The 18,471-nt window shown below is 37.4% G+C and overlaps 1 protein-coding gene across 3 annotated transcripts; it reads right to left on the reverse strand.

Moving 5' to 3' along the window:
* Positions 1 to 200: 200 nt before the first annotated feature.
* On the reverse strand, positions 201 to 16,719 carry xpc (xeroderma pigmentosum, complementation group C). 3 transcript variants are annotated; one of them, XM_083555340.1, is made up of 14 exons: positions 16,401 to 16,719; positions 13,801 to 14,073; positions 13,582 to 13,696; positions 13,030 to 13,114; positions 12,584 to 12,741; positions 11,465 to 11,585; positions 11,264 to 11,353; positions 10,361 to 11,173; positions 9,044 to 9,204; positions 8,653 to 8,734; positions 8,269 to 8,400; positions 6,976 to 7,145; positions 1,790 to 1,883; positions 201 to 1,295 (listed from the first exon to the last, which is right to left on the reverse strand). In XM_083555340.1, exons 1-14 carry the CDS (start codon positions 16,513 to 16,515, stop codon positions 975 to 977), a joined length of 2,730 nt encoding a protein of 909 aa, XP_083411466.1. In that variant the 5' UTR covers positions 16,516 to 16,719; the 3' UTR covers positions 201 to 974. The 3 variants fall into 3 exon arrangements, with proteins under 3 accessions (XP_083411466.1, XP_083411465.1, XP_083411467.1); XM_083555339.1 differs by having other exon boundaries at positions 13,801 to 14,076; XM_083555341.1 differs by lacking the exons at positions 13,582 to 13,696; positions 13,801 to 14,073; positions 16,401 to 16,719 and adding an exon at positions 13,224 to 13,563.
* Between the last annotated feature and the right edge of the window lie 1,752 nt (positions 16,720 to 18,471).

Consider the following 18,471-nt stretch of genomic DNA (forward strand, 5'->3'; position numbering starts at 1 on the left):
ATTTTTTTTAATTAAAGTTTATGCAATAAAAGTTGTCAATATTTCTGGAGATGGTTGTAGGTAATTAGATTAATCATGGGGTAATCAAGCTTATTCAATTTAGGAACTTTGGTGCATTGCTTTGGATCCTCTTTAGACTTTTAACCCATCATACTGTGAATGGAAACAGAATTTGTTCAAAAATATGACTCGTGGACCACTTAGATACCAAATTATTTATTATTCTTTCAGCTTTTTTTAATAAATCTTTTACAGAAAAATATCCCTGAATAAAACTATTTTTGTAAAAAAAAAAAAAAGTGAAAAAAACATGAGTCATTACAGTAATAGGTTTACAGGTCATATGAAATATCACGGACCAGTGTATATTGATTATAAGAACTAAGTATGTTAAAGACTAAATATTTATACAGTTCATTGGTTGGAAGAATGATCTATCAGGTTTCTTAGAAAACTGGCTTTTATGCAAATATAACAAGGAAAACATGCAGAGAGAAGGATACATAATCACAGAATCTATTATATATAGGCTTATCAGAAATATTAGTGGCCTCCTGTTGCTGTCACAGTGTAGGGATTTGGTTTAAAAAAAAAGAAGGATGTTGTACACACAGCCAATCACACATCCTGTACTTATTGAATATTGTCTCAAAGCACTCAAAATGGTAACAGCTCCAGAAACACTAACAGGGAACAAGTGGCCCTGAATAGAAAATTTGTCCTTAGAGAAATACCCCAGTGTTATTAGCATAGCCTTTATTACATCTCTGGACTTACATTTGTTAAAATTTCTTGTATGTGATATATGGTTGGCTCGTTTCCCTTTAATTAAAACAGGACATAGATACAAAAAAACACAACCGTTTTACAAATTGCAGTGAAAAGGCATTCGTGTCGTGTAACTTTGACATTAAACAGAAATGACAAAGCTGCGACTGAAGTACGGAAATAAACAGCAAGTTACAGTAATTATATCACACACTTTTCTCAAAAGGGAACAGATGCTTCTGCTGGCCACGCCTCTCCCTCTTACTGACAGACTTTTTAGCTCCTCCTTCGTCCTGGTCCTCCTGCCTGTTCTGTGGCCATGAAATGGCCAGGGATGGTGCAGCCGTGTGACCTCCGCCTTCGCCCTCCTCTCCGGACGAGAATCCGTCCGCTTCTCCTTCTCTTTTTTGCGTAATGCCCGTGTCCTTGGCCACGCCCTGTTGTCCGTAACGTCGCTGCAGCCGCTGTTTAATCAGTAGACCTTTAACCAACAGTGTCCAGTTTGCCAATGCTCGCTTCTCCCGCTTCTGTTCCAACGCACAAAACACAAACGATAAACATGCTGCAAACACACACCTGAAAGGTTCAAAAAGTCAGTTTAAAATGTATGGCTTGGTTTGGATTAATCAAAAACCCCCACACATCATACCCATTTACTGCGAGCATTAAATAAAAGATTTAATAATTACTCCCATTCTTCGGTCAAACACCATTAATCCCTTGAACAGAGCGTTGCTTATAGATTCCATTGTGCAGACATTATAATGCATCACATGGCTGCGGTGGGCAAAGTTACATTCATCAAAGCCACAAAGAAAATGCAGCAAGTCTCAAAGTAATCCATATTACTGTGTGTATTACTGTATGTGCTGAAACAATTCAGATGCACTCATTTTAATAATGAGGATGAGAGAACTTTCATAAAGGATGGGTCAGTCAAACTCTCAGCAGCCACTCATATATTACAGCCTGGGGCAGAACACAAGTTGGTGAAACCACTCTCTCAAACACACACACACACCTCTTTCTCTTTCCGCTTCTGAATCTCTTGCTCGTTTTCCCAGGCAGCTTTCAGAATCTCCTCATGTTCCTCACAGACAATGTAGCCGTCAATCCTGCAGTACAATGAGACCGATGAGGGATTTTGCAGTTGCATTATTACTAAACATTTCATCAAAATCCTCAACACAAGGTACAGAACTCGCAAACACAAATAAACAGACTCATTAACTGTAAAAAAAAACAACAACATTTGTTTGCAACTTTGCCTACTTGACTTGAAAAACATTTCAAAAGTACCAAAGCATTGACCAAAACAAATGCAAATTCGCTGTACATGTAATCACAACACAAGTGCAGCATTTACATTAACATTTACATGCAACACTTCGTTTGGAGAACACATTCGGATGAGACGAAACAGTTAATGCACTTTTTCAACAGCATTATACGTGCTTAGTCTATGTTATTACAAAGAAACGGTACAACTTTACATTTAATGTGCAGTAGCACAGTCTTATGTTGTCATTTTATATATATATATATATATATATATATATATATATATATAAAAAAAACACACACACACACACACACACACACACACACACACAGTGGTCCCCCAGAACCCATGGGGGTTACGTTCTGAGACACCCCAACCAAACGAATACGTATATATAAATATACAAGATTTCTAACTTAGATATACTCCCTAATCAGGGGAAAGAAAAAAAAAAAGAGAGGGAAAAAAAACAAAAAACAAGTTCTTCATGACAATAACATAAATCTCTCTCTTCAAATTACAAAAGGGGAAAAACAAAAACAAAAGAAAGGGGATATGGACACAATCTCTATAAGTAAAAATTTATTGGGTTCTATAGCAAAAAAATTCAATGAGTTTTATACTCAATTCACTTTTACCAAAAGACAAATATGCCTTATTTTGGTAATTCACACAGGGTACTTTTTACAATGTCAGAGAAAATACTGCCACTTCACCCAAAGTACTTCAAAACTGTAACCGACTGAAATGCTTCAAATCTTTTCTAATATATTATGTATATTTGTCCCAAAAAACTCCTGAGAGTAGGGCATACTCAAAATATGAGAAAGTGGTTAGCACTTTGTGAGCCACATCAACAATTTGAGTTGCTAGAAATGAATTTTTCTGTTTTGTAGTGAGGAAAAAGCGAACAGTATTTCTCCAGCAAGAGACTTCTTTCGGCTGCTCCCGTTAGGGGTCGCCACAGCTGGTCATCAGTCTCCATACTACTCTGTCTTCTACATCTGCCTCCTTCAAACCAACTACCTGCATGTTTTTCCTCACCACATTCATAAACCTCCTCCTTGGTCTACCTCGTTTGCTCCTTCCTGGCAGCTCCATCCTCAGCATTCTTCCACTGATATACCCCATGTCCCTTCTCTGCACGTCCAAACCATCTCAATCGGCCTCACTCACCTTGTCTCCAAAATGTCCTACATGTCCATACCTCGTCACTCCCAATGAAAATCTCAACATCTTCAGCTCCAGCTCATGTATTTTAGTCAACTTTCTTTAGGAGAACTGAAATCTAATAATTGTCCTTTATCCATGATTAAACAGTAGGCATTGATCCCAGCTCATATTTCAAAGCACAAATCTAAAAATTTGGCTTAAAATCTGAATCATATGCATTTCAATACCTGCATATAGTCCTGTAGGTTCCAATAATGAATAATCTCAATTCAATTACCTAAATCCATTGATTTTCTTTGATTACATTTTTGTCTACAATAATCACTTGAATAGGAATATCACCAAACCAACCAATCTCTATGTCCTTCCATCTTGCGTGATACTCTGGATTGTACCAACTAACTATTAATCTCAACTGGGCTGCCCAGGAATATTTTTGCAAACATTGAAGGGCCACCTCTCCTTAGTCTTAAATCAGCTGCAGGCTTTAATATTTTACCCTTGGTTTCTTTCCTTGCCATATGAATCTGGAAATCAGTTTATCCCACTCCGAAAATTGTTTTTTTGGACAAGGTAAAAGATAAAGACTGGAATATATAGAGTAATCACAGAAGTATGTTTTGCTTAACTGAATCTTCTCTAGATGTTGAATAACGATAAAAGGTTCCATCTTGCGATGTCTAATAAAAGAATTGTTACTGATAGGGCCATAGTTGAGCATTTTTTAATTGTCCATATCCCTGGGAATATTTATCCCTAAGTATTGGAATATATTTATAATCCAAATTTAAAGAATAATCCTTTTTAATTTCTTCTCGGTGTTATAATTAAAAGTCAATACTTGTTTTTTAAAATATTCAATTGAAATTCTAAATCAGATCTTGAAAAGCGATGTTTCGAGATCAGATTAACCAACGACTCTGTTGACTCCTTTAGATAAACAATATGTCATCAGCAAATAGTGCTATTTTTGTGCTCGTCGTCTTTGATGTTAATATCTTTTATTTTAGATTTTTGCCAAGTCCACTGCAACAGGGTATTCATGGTAGGACACGAATATTTGTTTCATAAATCTCATGTAAACGGAATTTTTTTTCTTAAGAAAAAGCCAACTGACTGAATCAAAAGCCTTCTTGGCATCAAGAATTAGGAGGACAGCTTGTAAATTAGAATCTTGAATATGACTGATATTATGGATAGTCCGTCTAATGTTGTCTTGCATTTGCCTACCTCAGAATCAACCAGATTACTCCGAGTTAACTGGTTCCAGCATCATCAATTCAACTTTTTAGACAGAACTGAGACATATAGCTTATAGTCCATATTCAGGACGGAGATTGGTCTATAAGATGTGTAGTCTTGTTTATTTTCCCCTCTTTTGGAATACAGAAATTACGACTTCTCGCCACGAGGGTGGCAAATCTCTTCTGTGTAAAACATAATAAAATGGTGACTATTAAAATAGTTGTCTGAATAACATATACCATTCGGAATGAAATCCATCTGGTCCTGGTGATTTATTTTTTTAAGCCTGGATATTGCTATATTTATTTCCTCTTCAGTTATATCTGCAGTTAAATTAGCATCCCAGGTATCAATCACCAAAGGGAGTTTTAAAGAAATGAAAAAATAATAAATTTTAATAGGATCTACAGTCTGTGATTTAGTATACAGATTTTTATAATAATTTTTAAACACTCTGAATATCTTCTGAATTATATGTGTTTTTATATCGGGTCTTGTATCTTCTGTATCGTCAAGTCGGCTTGTTGCTTGCGTAACATTCTGGCAAATAACTTCATGTCTTTGCCTACAGACTCATAATATTTTTGCATTAGGAACATTAGTTCTTTCCTCAATTTCCTGTGTATGTAGGATATCCAACCCTGTTTTAATTTTTTATCTATTTGTTTGTTAACGTTTTCAAGCCTACATTATTTTTTATTTGGACATAAAAGGCTATTAATTTACCCCTATTTTTCCCCACTTTACATGCATCCTATAATATAGTAGGTGGGACTAATCCATTATCATTCTGCTCCACATATTGATCTATTTCTTCTATAAGATGTTCCCCAATCGCTCTATTATTTAGGATGCTAGAGTTTAGTCTCCAGAGAGTGTTTTTTGGTTTATTCTATACATTTAGAAAAACTGATATTGAAGCATGATCAGAAATATCAATTAATCCTATGGTGCAATTTGTTATTCAGAATGTGTCTTTTCCAAATGCAAAAAAAAGTAATCACTTCTTGGACAGGATGTATGTGGGATTGAATAATATCCATATTCTCTTTGTCCTGGATGGAAGTCTCTCCATACATTAATCAAACCTATTTCTTTTAACATTGTGTTTATCTGTTTCCACAATGGGCTCACTAGTTGAGAGGAAGAGTTCGAAGAATCTAATTTAAAGGCTTATAAAACATTAAAATCCCCCTGCCGATAAAAATGCCCTGCGATTCAGATGTTATTAGATCTATCAACGTCTTAAAAAAAGAACATTTACTTCCTGGAGGTGCATAGACATTAAGAATAGTGATTAAGGTGCCCTCAACTCAACCTCATCATTATGCCTCTGCCCTGTCTTTTATTTCAGCAAGGTGCAACTATGCAACTCCTCTCCTATGTCCAGATCCAAAAGAAGCAGAGAAAATGTATTTTAACCCCAATCTGATTACAGTTATTATGCTCTGTTATGTTGAGATGGGTCTTTATTTATTTTATGAGTTGCCCAGGAGCTCCTGGTTCAATAATCTCAAATGACTGTAAAAAACTGTTACTCATAATCTTACACTCCAGTGCTCATGTTAGTTCTCACTCTCCAGTGTTCTGTATTGTTTAAACACTATATTTACACTCTTGATGTCACCCAAATGAGGATGGACTCCCCTTTTGAGTCTGGTTCCTCTCAAGGTTTCTTCCTCATAACATCTAAGGGAGTTTTTCCTTGCCACAGTCACCATGGCTGCTCATCAGGGATAAATACACCCATTCACCATAACTTAAATTCTGTAAAGCTGCTTTGAGACAATGTCTGTTGTGAAAAGTGCTATAGAAATAAACTTGACTTGACCATGCACTTAAGAGATATCATCCTAAAAACTGTTCGTCTTTTCCTCCTGCACAATTTGCACTTAAATGTAAAAAAGATTTCTTGAATCGGGAAGTGGAACATTGAACAAGAAAATGACGAGATGACAATGAAAGTGCATAAGAGAAAAGCTTTAGAGTACCTTCATCAATTTAAGCCCTATGCTCATCCATGCACCCGCTACCGGTACTGTAAATTGATCTATTTTGCTAAATTATCTACTGTCATTTTTGGAATTATTAACAAATTAAAGTATACTACCCCAAACTGAAGACCATTAGATTCTGTGTAGCCTAGGTCATGTCTATGATTGTACCTATAAACCTGCATCCCTCCAAAGTGATTTGTCTTTTCTCTATGTGAATGCATACAGTAATATCAGGGCCAGGATGAGTTTTCTTTCTGATCTAATGGAGTTTGTTTTTCAAGAACTTCCATACATGGCCTCTGGAGAAGAGCATCTGCCATTTGCCATAAATGTAATGTCAGTGCAGTTGATTGTGTGTCCTTTGTCTCTTGGATCTATCCTTCAGAAGCACCTTTACATTCTGTTGTGTCTGAACAACATTTCAGCAATTTCCATATGTGTGCAGCTTGTGGCTTGTCGTTTCAATTATTACGCTTTGAGATTTTGCCATTATAAAAGACACACACTTACACAGCATGCGAGTATCCTCCATGGAAATCGAAGCCTGTTACAGCAGGAGCACAGTCCAAGTTGAGTTTTCGAGCCACTCTGTTCAGATTAGGCAGATGCAAGTGCACACACCCCACTGGCAACATGCACGGTTGAAACATGTACACGTTTCCAAAATCGTTACGTGGAATCTGCAATAGACACAAACACACACACACACACACAAACACCAATCTTTAGACCTTTGTATTGTTCCTGCTTGCTTTAAAAATGCCATTCACTTTCCAGCCCCCGAAAAGTCAATAATCATCAATCTTGACTACAGACCAGCAGCTCTGACATCCATCTCCCTCAGCGTCAGGACACTGAACTATAAAAACAAAAAGGCCCAGACACAGACACATTTTTTTCCCCAAGCTCAATAACAACCTGGAAAACCTTCATTAACACCAACCCACACATGCTGAATGGCCACGCCATGTAGCAAACTCACTTTCTCTCATCATACATTACATTTTCTTTATTCAACAACACATTTTTGAAAAGCTGTTGATTACAAGGCTTAGATCACGTGGACTCATGTGCCTGGCACGGGTCCCTGTGTATGAGCCGCTCCATAGAAGATTGTGGGTATTAACAGAGAAGTGTTATTTTTTTTTGTAATAGCTAAAGAACAATAACTGCCAAAGCTGCTGTTAGAAAAAGAAATTTATCCTCATCTTCTGACCAATTAGATTGAAGGGTTCAACCACATAGTGTTGATCATGACACAATGTTTAATAAGTCTTTTTATCTGTATAGTTATATAATAACTATTTTTAAATTCTTTTCCTGTACTTGATTGTGATTCTATATAAATAAATCTACTCATACATTTACTCTTTAGTAAACACTGCATTTGTATAGATTTATGGTGAATCGGGGGGAAATTAGACTAAAACAAAGTAGACACATGGAGAACAGATTCTACCCAGACAAAACTAAAATTCAGGCTTGATGTGGGAACCCTAGAGCACAGAGGCAGCAAATGTGTACCCTCTGTGCCATCAGTTAAAGGACTAACTGCTAAGTCAAATTCCTTGTAGGTGAAGGTGGTAGCTTAGTGCTTAAGGCATTGGATATTGGATTGAAAGGTCATGGGTCAATGTCAAAATCCCAGTCACACCAAGCTACCACTCCAGGGCCCCTAACCCCAATAGTTGCTCAGTTGTATGAATGAAATGTCACTCTGGAAAAGGGTGTCTATAAAATAATATAAATAATAAATGTAAATCTTACCTGGCAAATACAATTCTCTTATTCTGACATGCTCACCTTGCCATTGATGGCTACAGGAGGCTGGTACTCCTCAGTTTGCCAGTGGCCGAACAGGGCCAGGTCCTTGCTCTCTTTGTTCTCAGACATCATCCTGGCTTTCCGTGAACGGTTCGAGCTGCCCTTTACCATCTGAACCAACAGGGGGATAAAAAGGCCATTTTAGCAATGAATCATGTTAAATTTGAGAGCAGGACTCAACTGTCTCTAATTGTATAGATTAATGTTTGGATCGGATTTATTAATCAACTTACGTTTATATTTTTTCTATTTTATAGTTATACGTGACAATCTTTTTCGGCAGGAATATACCTGCACTTTTTATTTCTATAGCATTCTGACAGGTAAATTAACCATCTGATGGGTAGCAGAGTAATTTCTCACCTTGTAAGGCTCCTCTCCCAATCGAACGGTGCGTGCTTGCTTCAACCAGATGTCTCTGGAATGCAGGGTGTGGACACAGTCCCTGAAAATGCAACACAAACGAATCAATAGCGCTGACCAATACAATAAAAAAAATGTGCAAGTGTGTGCTCTTCTATGCCATTATACACATATGGTTAAAAAAAAAAAATCTAATCAAACCCTAATTACACTCCTAAATCGTTCTGAAGGTTTTTAGGTATCCAGGTCCATGAACTGTGTTCTGATACCAAGTCAAAGAGTCAGGATCTGTGCTATAACCTTGACTGCACACATCTGAAGGACTTCGCCGAGTCACATTCCCCAGCAGCCCTTGCACATTTACACACACACACACACACACACACACTACCGTGAATAGACAGGTTCTCCTCGACAATAGCCCAAAATGGTGGCAGTGGTGGGGTACAGTGCCTCGTACTTCAGCATATGTCTCTCCAATGCATACAGAGGGTGGTTTTTATACTCCGATATGGATGTTGGCAATGGCTTATTCATCAACGTCTCCTGCAGCTATAATGGAGAAACAAGCATATGTGTAAGAAAAAAAAAAAGAGTTAGGGGGAAGGGGAGCACATAAAAATAAATTGTAAAGTGTCTTTTTGTGGTTTTAAATAAAACTGGATTTAAAATATTCAATATTTCTTACACAGCCCTATTCTAATGTTCATAACACACAGGCATTTTATAGGAAAAGTCATTTAAAGGTTGCACATTATGTGTTTTATCACCTAGACCAGGGATGGACAACTTTCATAGTAATGAGGACCAGAATTTTTTCTCCTTACCAGGGAGCCAGATTATTTTACCTTTTAAATCTAAGATGGAAGCAGTTCTGGCATCACTGGTGTATCTTTCATATTTTTCTGTGTGATCAGTGGTGTGATGTTGATTTACATTCAAATGCTTCATAACCGGTTTTGAGTCCAAACAGCTCAAACACATGGGTGCCCCCTTAAACTTGAATAAAACAATCTTTTTACTAATACTGGTTAAATTTCTAAATAATGTGCATAATACTTTTATGTTTTAATTACTAGCGTGACTGGCAGAAACTAGTGCCCTCTCCTGGTTGGAGGATTAACATCCTAATACGAAAGCAGTCTTTTCATTTTTCAGCGATCAGACTGACATGGTCCCGAGGGCCGTATTTAAAGATATTGCAATCCACCAGTTGCCAATCTCTGACACACACACACACACACACACACACACACACACATTATAAATAGTGTATGTGTGTGTGTATATATATATATGTACATACGTATATACACTATATAGTATACATACATACATACTCAAATGAACATGTATGGGAGATGGAGGAGCAATGCACATCATCATTATAAAAACACAGAGGTAAAAGCACATATCTCAGAACAATGGTGATCATACAGCTGTATACATTTTGTCCCACAAATGTGAATCTGTGCAAAGGCAAAAGTTCTGGCTCATAGAGAGCCGATGCATTAATTTTGTTCTAGACTATTTTTCTATTAAACTGTCACCCATTTGTATTCAAACCAATAGATGATTCATACTACATCCCCCATCTAGTGTGCATACAGTGAACCCGAAAGCCATTTAGAATTCAGGCTAAATAACGAAACCCAAACCTATTAAGCAATTCATGGAGTAAAACTAAATTCTTGTCATCTTGTTGTACCTCTTTGTCTTCTTTCTGCTTTTGTTTAGAATCAGGACACTCGAAGAAGCCTAAAGTCTCCTTCCACCATTCGGAGTCGATACGGCGTTTCCGTGACGACGTGAGCCAGGTGGGGTCGTATCTGCTGCTCACGTCTTTCAGGTAACCGTTATCATCTATACCCACAACATACGTAATTGGCTGAGTGGCCTGGTTGGAGCAGAGCTTTGGGTGGTCCACCCCTTGATCGACACCAATGCATATCCATTTCTTTGCCTCTTTCAGGTACACCTCAATCCATTCATCATTGCCTTTTCCCTGCCTCTTTCTCCTCCATTGCTTTTTGCATACTAGCTCATCTTCTTCTTCATCTTCATAGTCTTCTTCTTCTTCTTCTTCTTCTTTTTCCTCCTCTTCATCCTTCCTGGTTTTCTTCTTGGTCTTGCTAGAACGTCGTGAAGCCTGACTTTTGCCCTTTTCTTTACCCTTTGACTTTTTTGCATCAACCAAATCGTCACTATCATCCTCACTGGTCGGCTGAAACTCCTCTTCATCACTAAGCTCCTCATCCCCGTCACTGCTCTCCTCTTTATATGACACTTTGGATGCGGTACTTCTTCTTCTGGTATTTTTTGGCCTTTGTCCATCTACTTCTTTCTTTTTGACCTCTCGATCCTCAACATTTCTTTTCTGTCTCTTTCCTCCTTTTTTTGGCTGCCCCTCCGCACTGGAAGATGGGCGTTTGGACCCCAGGGAAATTTTGGGTTCTGGTGGCTTTTTATCAGCTTTATTAGATTTGTCTTTAGAAGGACTTCTGGAGGTCTTTGCTTTACCCTGTAAATAAAAAAGACAACATACTTTACTAGTTCATTCATTCTGAAATGCATTACAAATTCATGTCCATCAAAACACAAACAAACCTACCGTTTTTGTTGTTGGCTTGAAGGATATTGGCTGTAGTGAAAGCACCAGTCGACAGTAGAGGCGCAGTGACCTCAGCACCAACAGGAACAGCTAAGAAACAATGACATACATCTTTCAATTTCAACCTTCTGCGTGAACGGTATTCTGTAAATGTACCTCAATATTTTCGGCAAGGTCTGGGTGACACGAAAGGTCTCTCACATAGGTCATCTCCTGATGATCACGAGCAGACAGACTTCCCAAACGTCTCTCAAGCAGCTCTTGCAGTTTCACATCCTTCTCTTCAGGGAGAGCCGGGTTTAGTGTGAACGTCTCCTTAAACCTGTGTGTAAATGTAGAAATTGCTTCTAGATATAATATTATAAAAACATGTGATTTCCAACACTGCCAGGCTTACACTACTAAAGCTTATACTAGTTTGGCATTTCCTATTTTTCTCCACCACACCCACAGGCTGCTCCTTTTTTTTTTTTTTTTTTAACCTCTGTTTATAAAAAGAAGTAACATGTTTGGACGTTAAAAGGAATGTCTGGCTCCCAACTTGTTCATTTGCCAATTTCTAGCCACTAGCTAGCCCTATGTTGCTCATGACATCTACCAACCACGGAAGGTGAAGGCTAGCGGGACACGTAAGCCGGCCAAATATGGAAGAAAGCACTAACCACTCTCTTCCACATACGAGGTGACTAGCTCTGTTTTTAAGAAAGTGCTTCATTTGTCTATGTTTACACACTATTGCCTTTAAAAACGTCCCTTTGCACTGCAATACAGCGCTCCCAGTGTTCCTGCCACTTCTGAAATGTGTCTTAGAAGTTTTATTTTCAAAGTGTGCCAAGCACCTTCTGCAAGTCGCACTGGATCACCGCAATGGTGTCAAAACTGCGACCTTTGACCTGGATCTTCAGTAACGAGCAACAGTATACAGCATTATGTTTTGCCGATTCTGAAACTATAATAAATCGACATTTTGTGCCAACTAGTTGAGGATGATTTTCCTTTTTAAGTCTGCCCCCTCTCAAGGCTTTTTCCTTATACAATCTCAGGGAGGTTTTCCTTTCCACAGTCACCACTGGCTCTCTCATTAGGGATACATTTATAAGGAAAAACTTATAGGAACTAAACTCCAACTTTATCACCTATTTATCTCTGTAAAGCTGTTTTGGGACAATGTCCATCGGTAAACGCGCTATACCAACAAAACTGAATAAACAGAATTGAATTGCTATCCTGGACTCCTGGCCACTGATTTTGGCATCGTTGGAATTCATACTTGATGATTGGGAAAACACTTTTTTTTCGAGAATTTTGATTTCAACTGACCACTTTAGAAGATCCTCCAGATAGACGGTGTTGATACGTTTTTTATAAACTGTGGTGAAGTGGGGGGGAACTAAAGACAAAGTGATGGCCAATAGGTCAGGCTCACAGCACAGGCGATTCCGGGACAGTCCGCTAGCCAATAAACATAGGAGATGAACCTGAGCGACAAAGAAATGACAGGAACGTGATAAAATCTCAGGCTAACTTCGTTCATAAATATGAAAACAAAATGGTCATGACTTGAAAGTCAAATACCGACAAGTCATGCACAAATATGTATGCGCACACACCCAGAGGTGGGAAGTAATGAAATACAAATACTTTATTACTGTCCTTAAGTTACTGTACTTAAGTTAATGTCTCGTCATTCAAAGTTGTCATTCATTAGATATCAAAATGTGAAATTTTGTGAAGGATGTGTGTACTTTCGCCACCTCGGCACGCACCTTGTGTGAATCCATCTGTATCTCCTTGGTGAAACGTTTCATTGCTCTGCGCAGGTACATCTCAAACTCAGCTTGCTTGTTTTCCCTGGAAACAATCAAGATCATCATCACTGAAACCTACACATTCTATTGGTTGATGGTGTGACACGTAATAAAGATTTTATAAAATGTGTCAATTAGCTTTTGAGTACAACCTTTAGCGCACTGGAAATCCAGACTTTGCATTGAACATGTGTCCAGCTATTGCATCACAAGACATAAAACCCAATCATGTTCTAATATGCAAATACAGACCATTAAAATCACTGATGGAATTTGCATATTTATATAATAGTGGCTAGACGAATAGATTTTCTGATGAAGGTAGACAGGTGATTTATTATTCACTCTCTTTTTTTTTTTAATGGTTTTCAGAAGTTTGTGTGACTTTAATCAACCCAATTTTAACTCAATGTTCAAAGAAACACATTCGGAGATGCCTCATTAACCAACACACGCACACCCACCGACTCTCACCGACTCACACCCACACACAAACATGAACACACAAACTTTTTCTGTCTCTTGAGCCTGGCCTCAGCTGTCTCAATCTCAATCTCCACAGGCTGAGAAGGAACTGCAGGTTCTTGGTCTGCCTCTTCTGCTGGTCCTAATGGGCCTGCAAGTTCTGCATGTAAAACACACACAAACACATATGCTTGAAGAACACTGTCATCTATTTATTTATTTATTTATTTATTTATTTTTACATAAATGTACACACACACATACCTTCCACTTCCTCCCAATCCTCGTCTTCATCACTCTCCTCACTCGTGTTATCGTTTTCTTTTTTCTCTTCTTTTATGTTGGAATCGTTGCTCTTTAGCACAGAACTCTCTGGAATTGACATGCTCGAATCTTCAAAAATGTCCTCGGGCTCTTCTTTTAATGGCTCGCTGAAGTATTTGCTCTTCTTTCCATCAGACGGCTTACGTGCATTTTTCGATGCTTGGCCTCTGGGCTTGACAGCCTTTGCAATAGTTTTGGCTCTGGTAACCTTGTCTGCTAAACACATGCATCAGGATGAGAATAAGAATAATTATGCTATGCACCATTATTAGTATTGCATATTCTAAACAACAAATGCTGTAGGTTAAACACTATAATAATCAAGGCATTATATTATAATCACATTTCTGTGTACTTTGGAAAAGTATGTGTGCGCTAAAGTGAGTCATTAGACGAGTACGGTGTGAGAAAGAACATGTTCTTTTGAAAAACAGCATGGCTGGGACACACCACTAATAAAAATCTTGACCTGAGAACAACTAAAAGGAGTTGTTTGTGTAAAGAGAAAGTCGCTCTGAGGAGATAATTATTTAGAATATAAGCAAGTTAAAATAGGAATCATTTAGAACATGGGTATTTTGATCTGTGCAATTATTGCTGTGTTCACATAATAAAAATGTATTTAATGTGCTAGGTATAAATGAGAATGTAGTGTCTTTTTATATTAATAACTGAGCTGCCCTTGCACTATTGTTAATAAATAATCTAGGAAGAATGTGGATCGAACCACAATGGAAAGAAGGTCAGAGGATAACGGTGACATGAGGTCCGAAGACGGTCGAAGGCAGCCGGATGACAAAGGTGATGTGAGATCCAAAAGGGTTCATTGGGTGCAACAAGTGATGTGTGATACTTGAATTGTGTAAAAGAATGTTAAAAGGATCATGTTTTTCGGTTGCTTCAGGCCAATAATACTGTGCATTGTGAATAGTGAAGTAACTGAACTCTTTAGCACTTATAGAACAATGACAGATTCTGCTGTTACATACTATAACTTGCAACAAATAAAGTAAAACTCAGTACCAACCTTGCAGAACTACTGAATTTTTATCTATTGATGGTTATTGACACCATCTGTTATAATACATGACTATATATCAAATGTTATTATTCTAATATTTGTTGTTATGTTGGTTTCAATATTGTCAGTATATTGCCAATGGACCGTATTTTTATTTATATACATCATTGCCATTCAGTGAGGGAAACATAGATTGTGACATTCTGAAGCAGAACATGATGCCCTCTTTTTAGAAACTGGGTCGAACTGCAGTTTTACAACATCATAACTCCCAACACACCGCCAAGAAGACGACTGCCTTGCTAAAGAAGCTGAAGGTGATTTTTTCCCTGTACTCTGCAAAATTTCACAAGCGACTGTTATCTTGCCGTTACACTAACCTGTAACTTAAACAGCCCAACTGATCAAGAACGCCATTCGTTGGCAACAAATTTAATTATTGATTAGTTGTTGCAGCCCTAATCTATCTATCTATCTATCTATCTATCTATCTATCTATCTATCTATCTATCTATCTATCTATCTATCTATCTCTCATTTAATTTATATATATATACACACACATATACACACATATATATATATATATATATATATATATATATATATATATATATATATATATATATATATATATATATATATATATAGTTGTGTATACAGAGATGGGCAGTATGTATTTCAAATATAAAATAAGATTTTGTCATTTATATTTGAGATGATTGATGAAAGTGGCTTCATATTTTGTATCTAAATACTTTAGTGTTTTGTATTTTTGTCATTTTAAAATACTGTAAAATACTTTGTAAGATGTCTACATAATGGCATCATAAAGATGCGTCCTGTAATTGGTGCCTACTCAGTAGTTCGCCCAGACTTGTTGAGATCAGAACAGAAAATTTGTTCATATGGAAGAAGGGGGTGAAAGAAAGAAACTAAAGGCTGCCAGATTTCAAAAAGGTATCCAATGATTGATAAATAAATATTTTATTTATATTTTATTCAACCTTCACCCTTTATCCAACCCTGTGTGTATAGAATAATTTGTATCTGTCAATTAAGATCATTAGGTAAAATGCACAGCCCCCCCCCCCCCATGTTAAGTAAGATCTCATAAAGACACGCCCGTTTCCACGCCCCAGTGGGCGTATCTCGAGTCCTTACTTAACCTCCAGAGGGGGAACTCTAATTCAGTTACAGGCGCCGGAACGGCACTTAAATTCTGGAGCGAGGAAACGATTCACTTCGCGCACACACACAGTGTGCACCAGTTACTCTCCTGCCTCCCCTCAGATCCACAAGAGCAGCCATGCAGAAGTGCACATCTGCAGAAATAAATAAACAGCTGCACAGCATTGAAAAGTCGAACACAGCCATAATGTTACTGCTGCATGGAGCAAAGTGAAGTTGAACACCACGAACCGCTTTTTAAGTCTGTTTAACTGTAAACTAATGTTGGGAAAGAGAGAGAGAAAAAGAGAGAGATGGATGGATGGTGGAGGTTGAACTTCCTGTCTACCTTTGATGCCCCGCGTTTTGGGGGGAGTTTTGCTCTTCTTCACCGCCTGATTCTTCTTCTTCGCGGTGTCCTTTTCACTCACCGCAGCTTCTGCCCGGCGTTTGTGTTTAGCCATGTTAGCTTTCCGTGCCCCGTTTCTGTTTAAAAGAAATTAAGATATAAAGTAAAACAGCTCGACGTGTTCAAAGTGCAGGAACCGCGCGTGTGTGTGGCTGTTTGTGTAACTTCATTCACACACCACAGTTACACAAGCATCGAGCGTGTCTTGTTGAATAACACAGAAGCATGCCGCCAAACGTCACTTCCGGTTCTGTACAAAGACTGAACGTCGCGTTTTATTTTATGTGTAGTGCACTCCAAAGGATACATATGCGCCGTTTAGTTCACACTCAGTGTTAATGCACGTGTTTAAAAAAAGCGAGGTGTTTATAACACCGCCACAATGGTGACGTCAGAACTCAGGGGCTATTAACACTAGAGTGCGGTGTTGTACATCATTTTATTTCATAAATTAACTTTTTTTAACTTTCATTTGCGATGTGCACGGAAGGTTTTAGTGAAGAAACGCTGTAAAACATTTTTTTTCAACTAATCATGTCTGAAGCTGAACATACAGTGCAATACAGATATCCCACAGTGTTCTCAAATGTTTTCAAATAGTTCCCATTGAAATCAAACTTTATAAACATTTTATATCTGACCCTAATATGATATGTTAGCTAGTAAAAATAACAATAACAATTGTAATTCTATTCTAGTTATTCTAGATTTTTTTTTCATCCCTGTTACCTTTATTGATGATTAATCCAGTACTAGTCTCGTGTTCGTCCAATGAAATGCTCTCTAGAATGTATAAGTCCCGCCCACAGGAATGTTTGTTTTTGTAAAGTGGCAGCATTTGATCATAGTTACAGGTTCCACTCGTATTGTTCTTTCCCAACCCTTTTAGATGAATTAGCTCTCAGTACTACAGTTGTGTATCAAATAAATTGCAGTATTTTGCAATTAACCCAAGTTAACACATTTCTCTTCTGTCTATTTACTCAGTCTTTTTAACACTAAATCTTGCTACATTTGGCAGAGATTAAACTTTTGTGACATGACAATGGCTAAACTGTTTATACGTCTCAATATAAATATCTGTTTGTGAGACAAAGCAGCAGGAAAACAGCCAAGAGAAGAAAGTGTGAACACCCACACTTCATTTTTCGGGCAATTGAATGATTACTTGAACGCTTGAAAGTTGCAGATCAGACCTTTTGAAGTATAAATAGAAGTTACTTGATATACAGTGTTATACAGTGTAATTTTCAATAAAAAAAAGCTTCCCATTGGAATCCAGTTCACAAAATGAACTCGAGTCTTGTTTGTGACATTGTATAAAAGATATAAAAAGAGAAGTGTTAGAACATGCAAGAGCAGGCACACATTAACCCTCCTGCTTCAGCTGCATTGCTTTGCAATTTCAGCTTTTCTTGTCAGATCTAATTACCTCAAGGTGTCTCTGGGCATTATATACTAATGATGAAGCAGTGATCTGAAAGGCTTTATGTAGTTGGTCTCTGAAAAAAACATATAAGCAGACAGGTTTGTGTAATAGAAAATGAAAAATATTATGGATGAATGAATATTTGCTATGCACATTTTTTCATTCCTTTAATTAAAAAAAAATTTATAATAAAAGAGAATTGAGTCAATAATCATTGATGAGGTGCTTTCTAAAGCCTGACAAGAAACAAAAAATGACTTCTAATCTTCTAATAACAGTGCACTGTGAAGTGGTTTATTGCTTCTATACCACATTCAATGTTAACATTTTTATTCATTCGATAAAGGGCTTATACCTATTTAAAAATCTGTTTATAATAAGGTTAAATGTGGAAAGTACATAAAACAAGCAAGTTTTTAATATTACATTTATTACACCATCTATTAACAATCATTCATTCCTTTTTTTCACTCTCTCAATATGATATTATATCCAATTAAAATAATCACTCCAGTTCTGATTATGTCAAGGTGTCTCTGGGAATTATATACTAATGATGAAGGATTGATCAGAAAGGCTTGT

The sequence above is a fragment of the Silurus aristotelis genome (assembly GCF_946808225.1).
Source record: "Silurus aristotelis genome assembly, chromosome: 11".
Lineage (NCBI taxonomy): Eukaryota > Metazoa > Chordata > Actinopteri > Siluriformes > Siluridae > Silurus > Silurus aristotelis.

What these genes read in the sequence shown, in the direction of transcription:
- xpc (XM_083555339.1), bottom strand. Translation starts at nt 16,515, where the DNA reads ATGGCTAAACACAAACGCCGGGCAGAAGCTGCGGTGAGTGAAAAGGAC. An exon ending in CTGGAGGATCTTCTAAAGTG is followed by an intron (nt 11,586 to 12,583) that starts GTCAGTTGAAAT and finishes ATTTACACACAG; the next exon opens with GTTTAAGGAGACGTTCACAC. An exon ending in TCAAGCCAACAACAAAAACG is followed by an intron (nt 11,174 to 11,263) that starts GTAGGTTTGTTT and finishes TTTTATTTACAG; the next exon opens with GGTAAAGCAAAGACCTCCAG.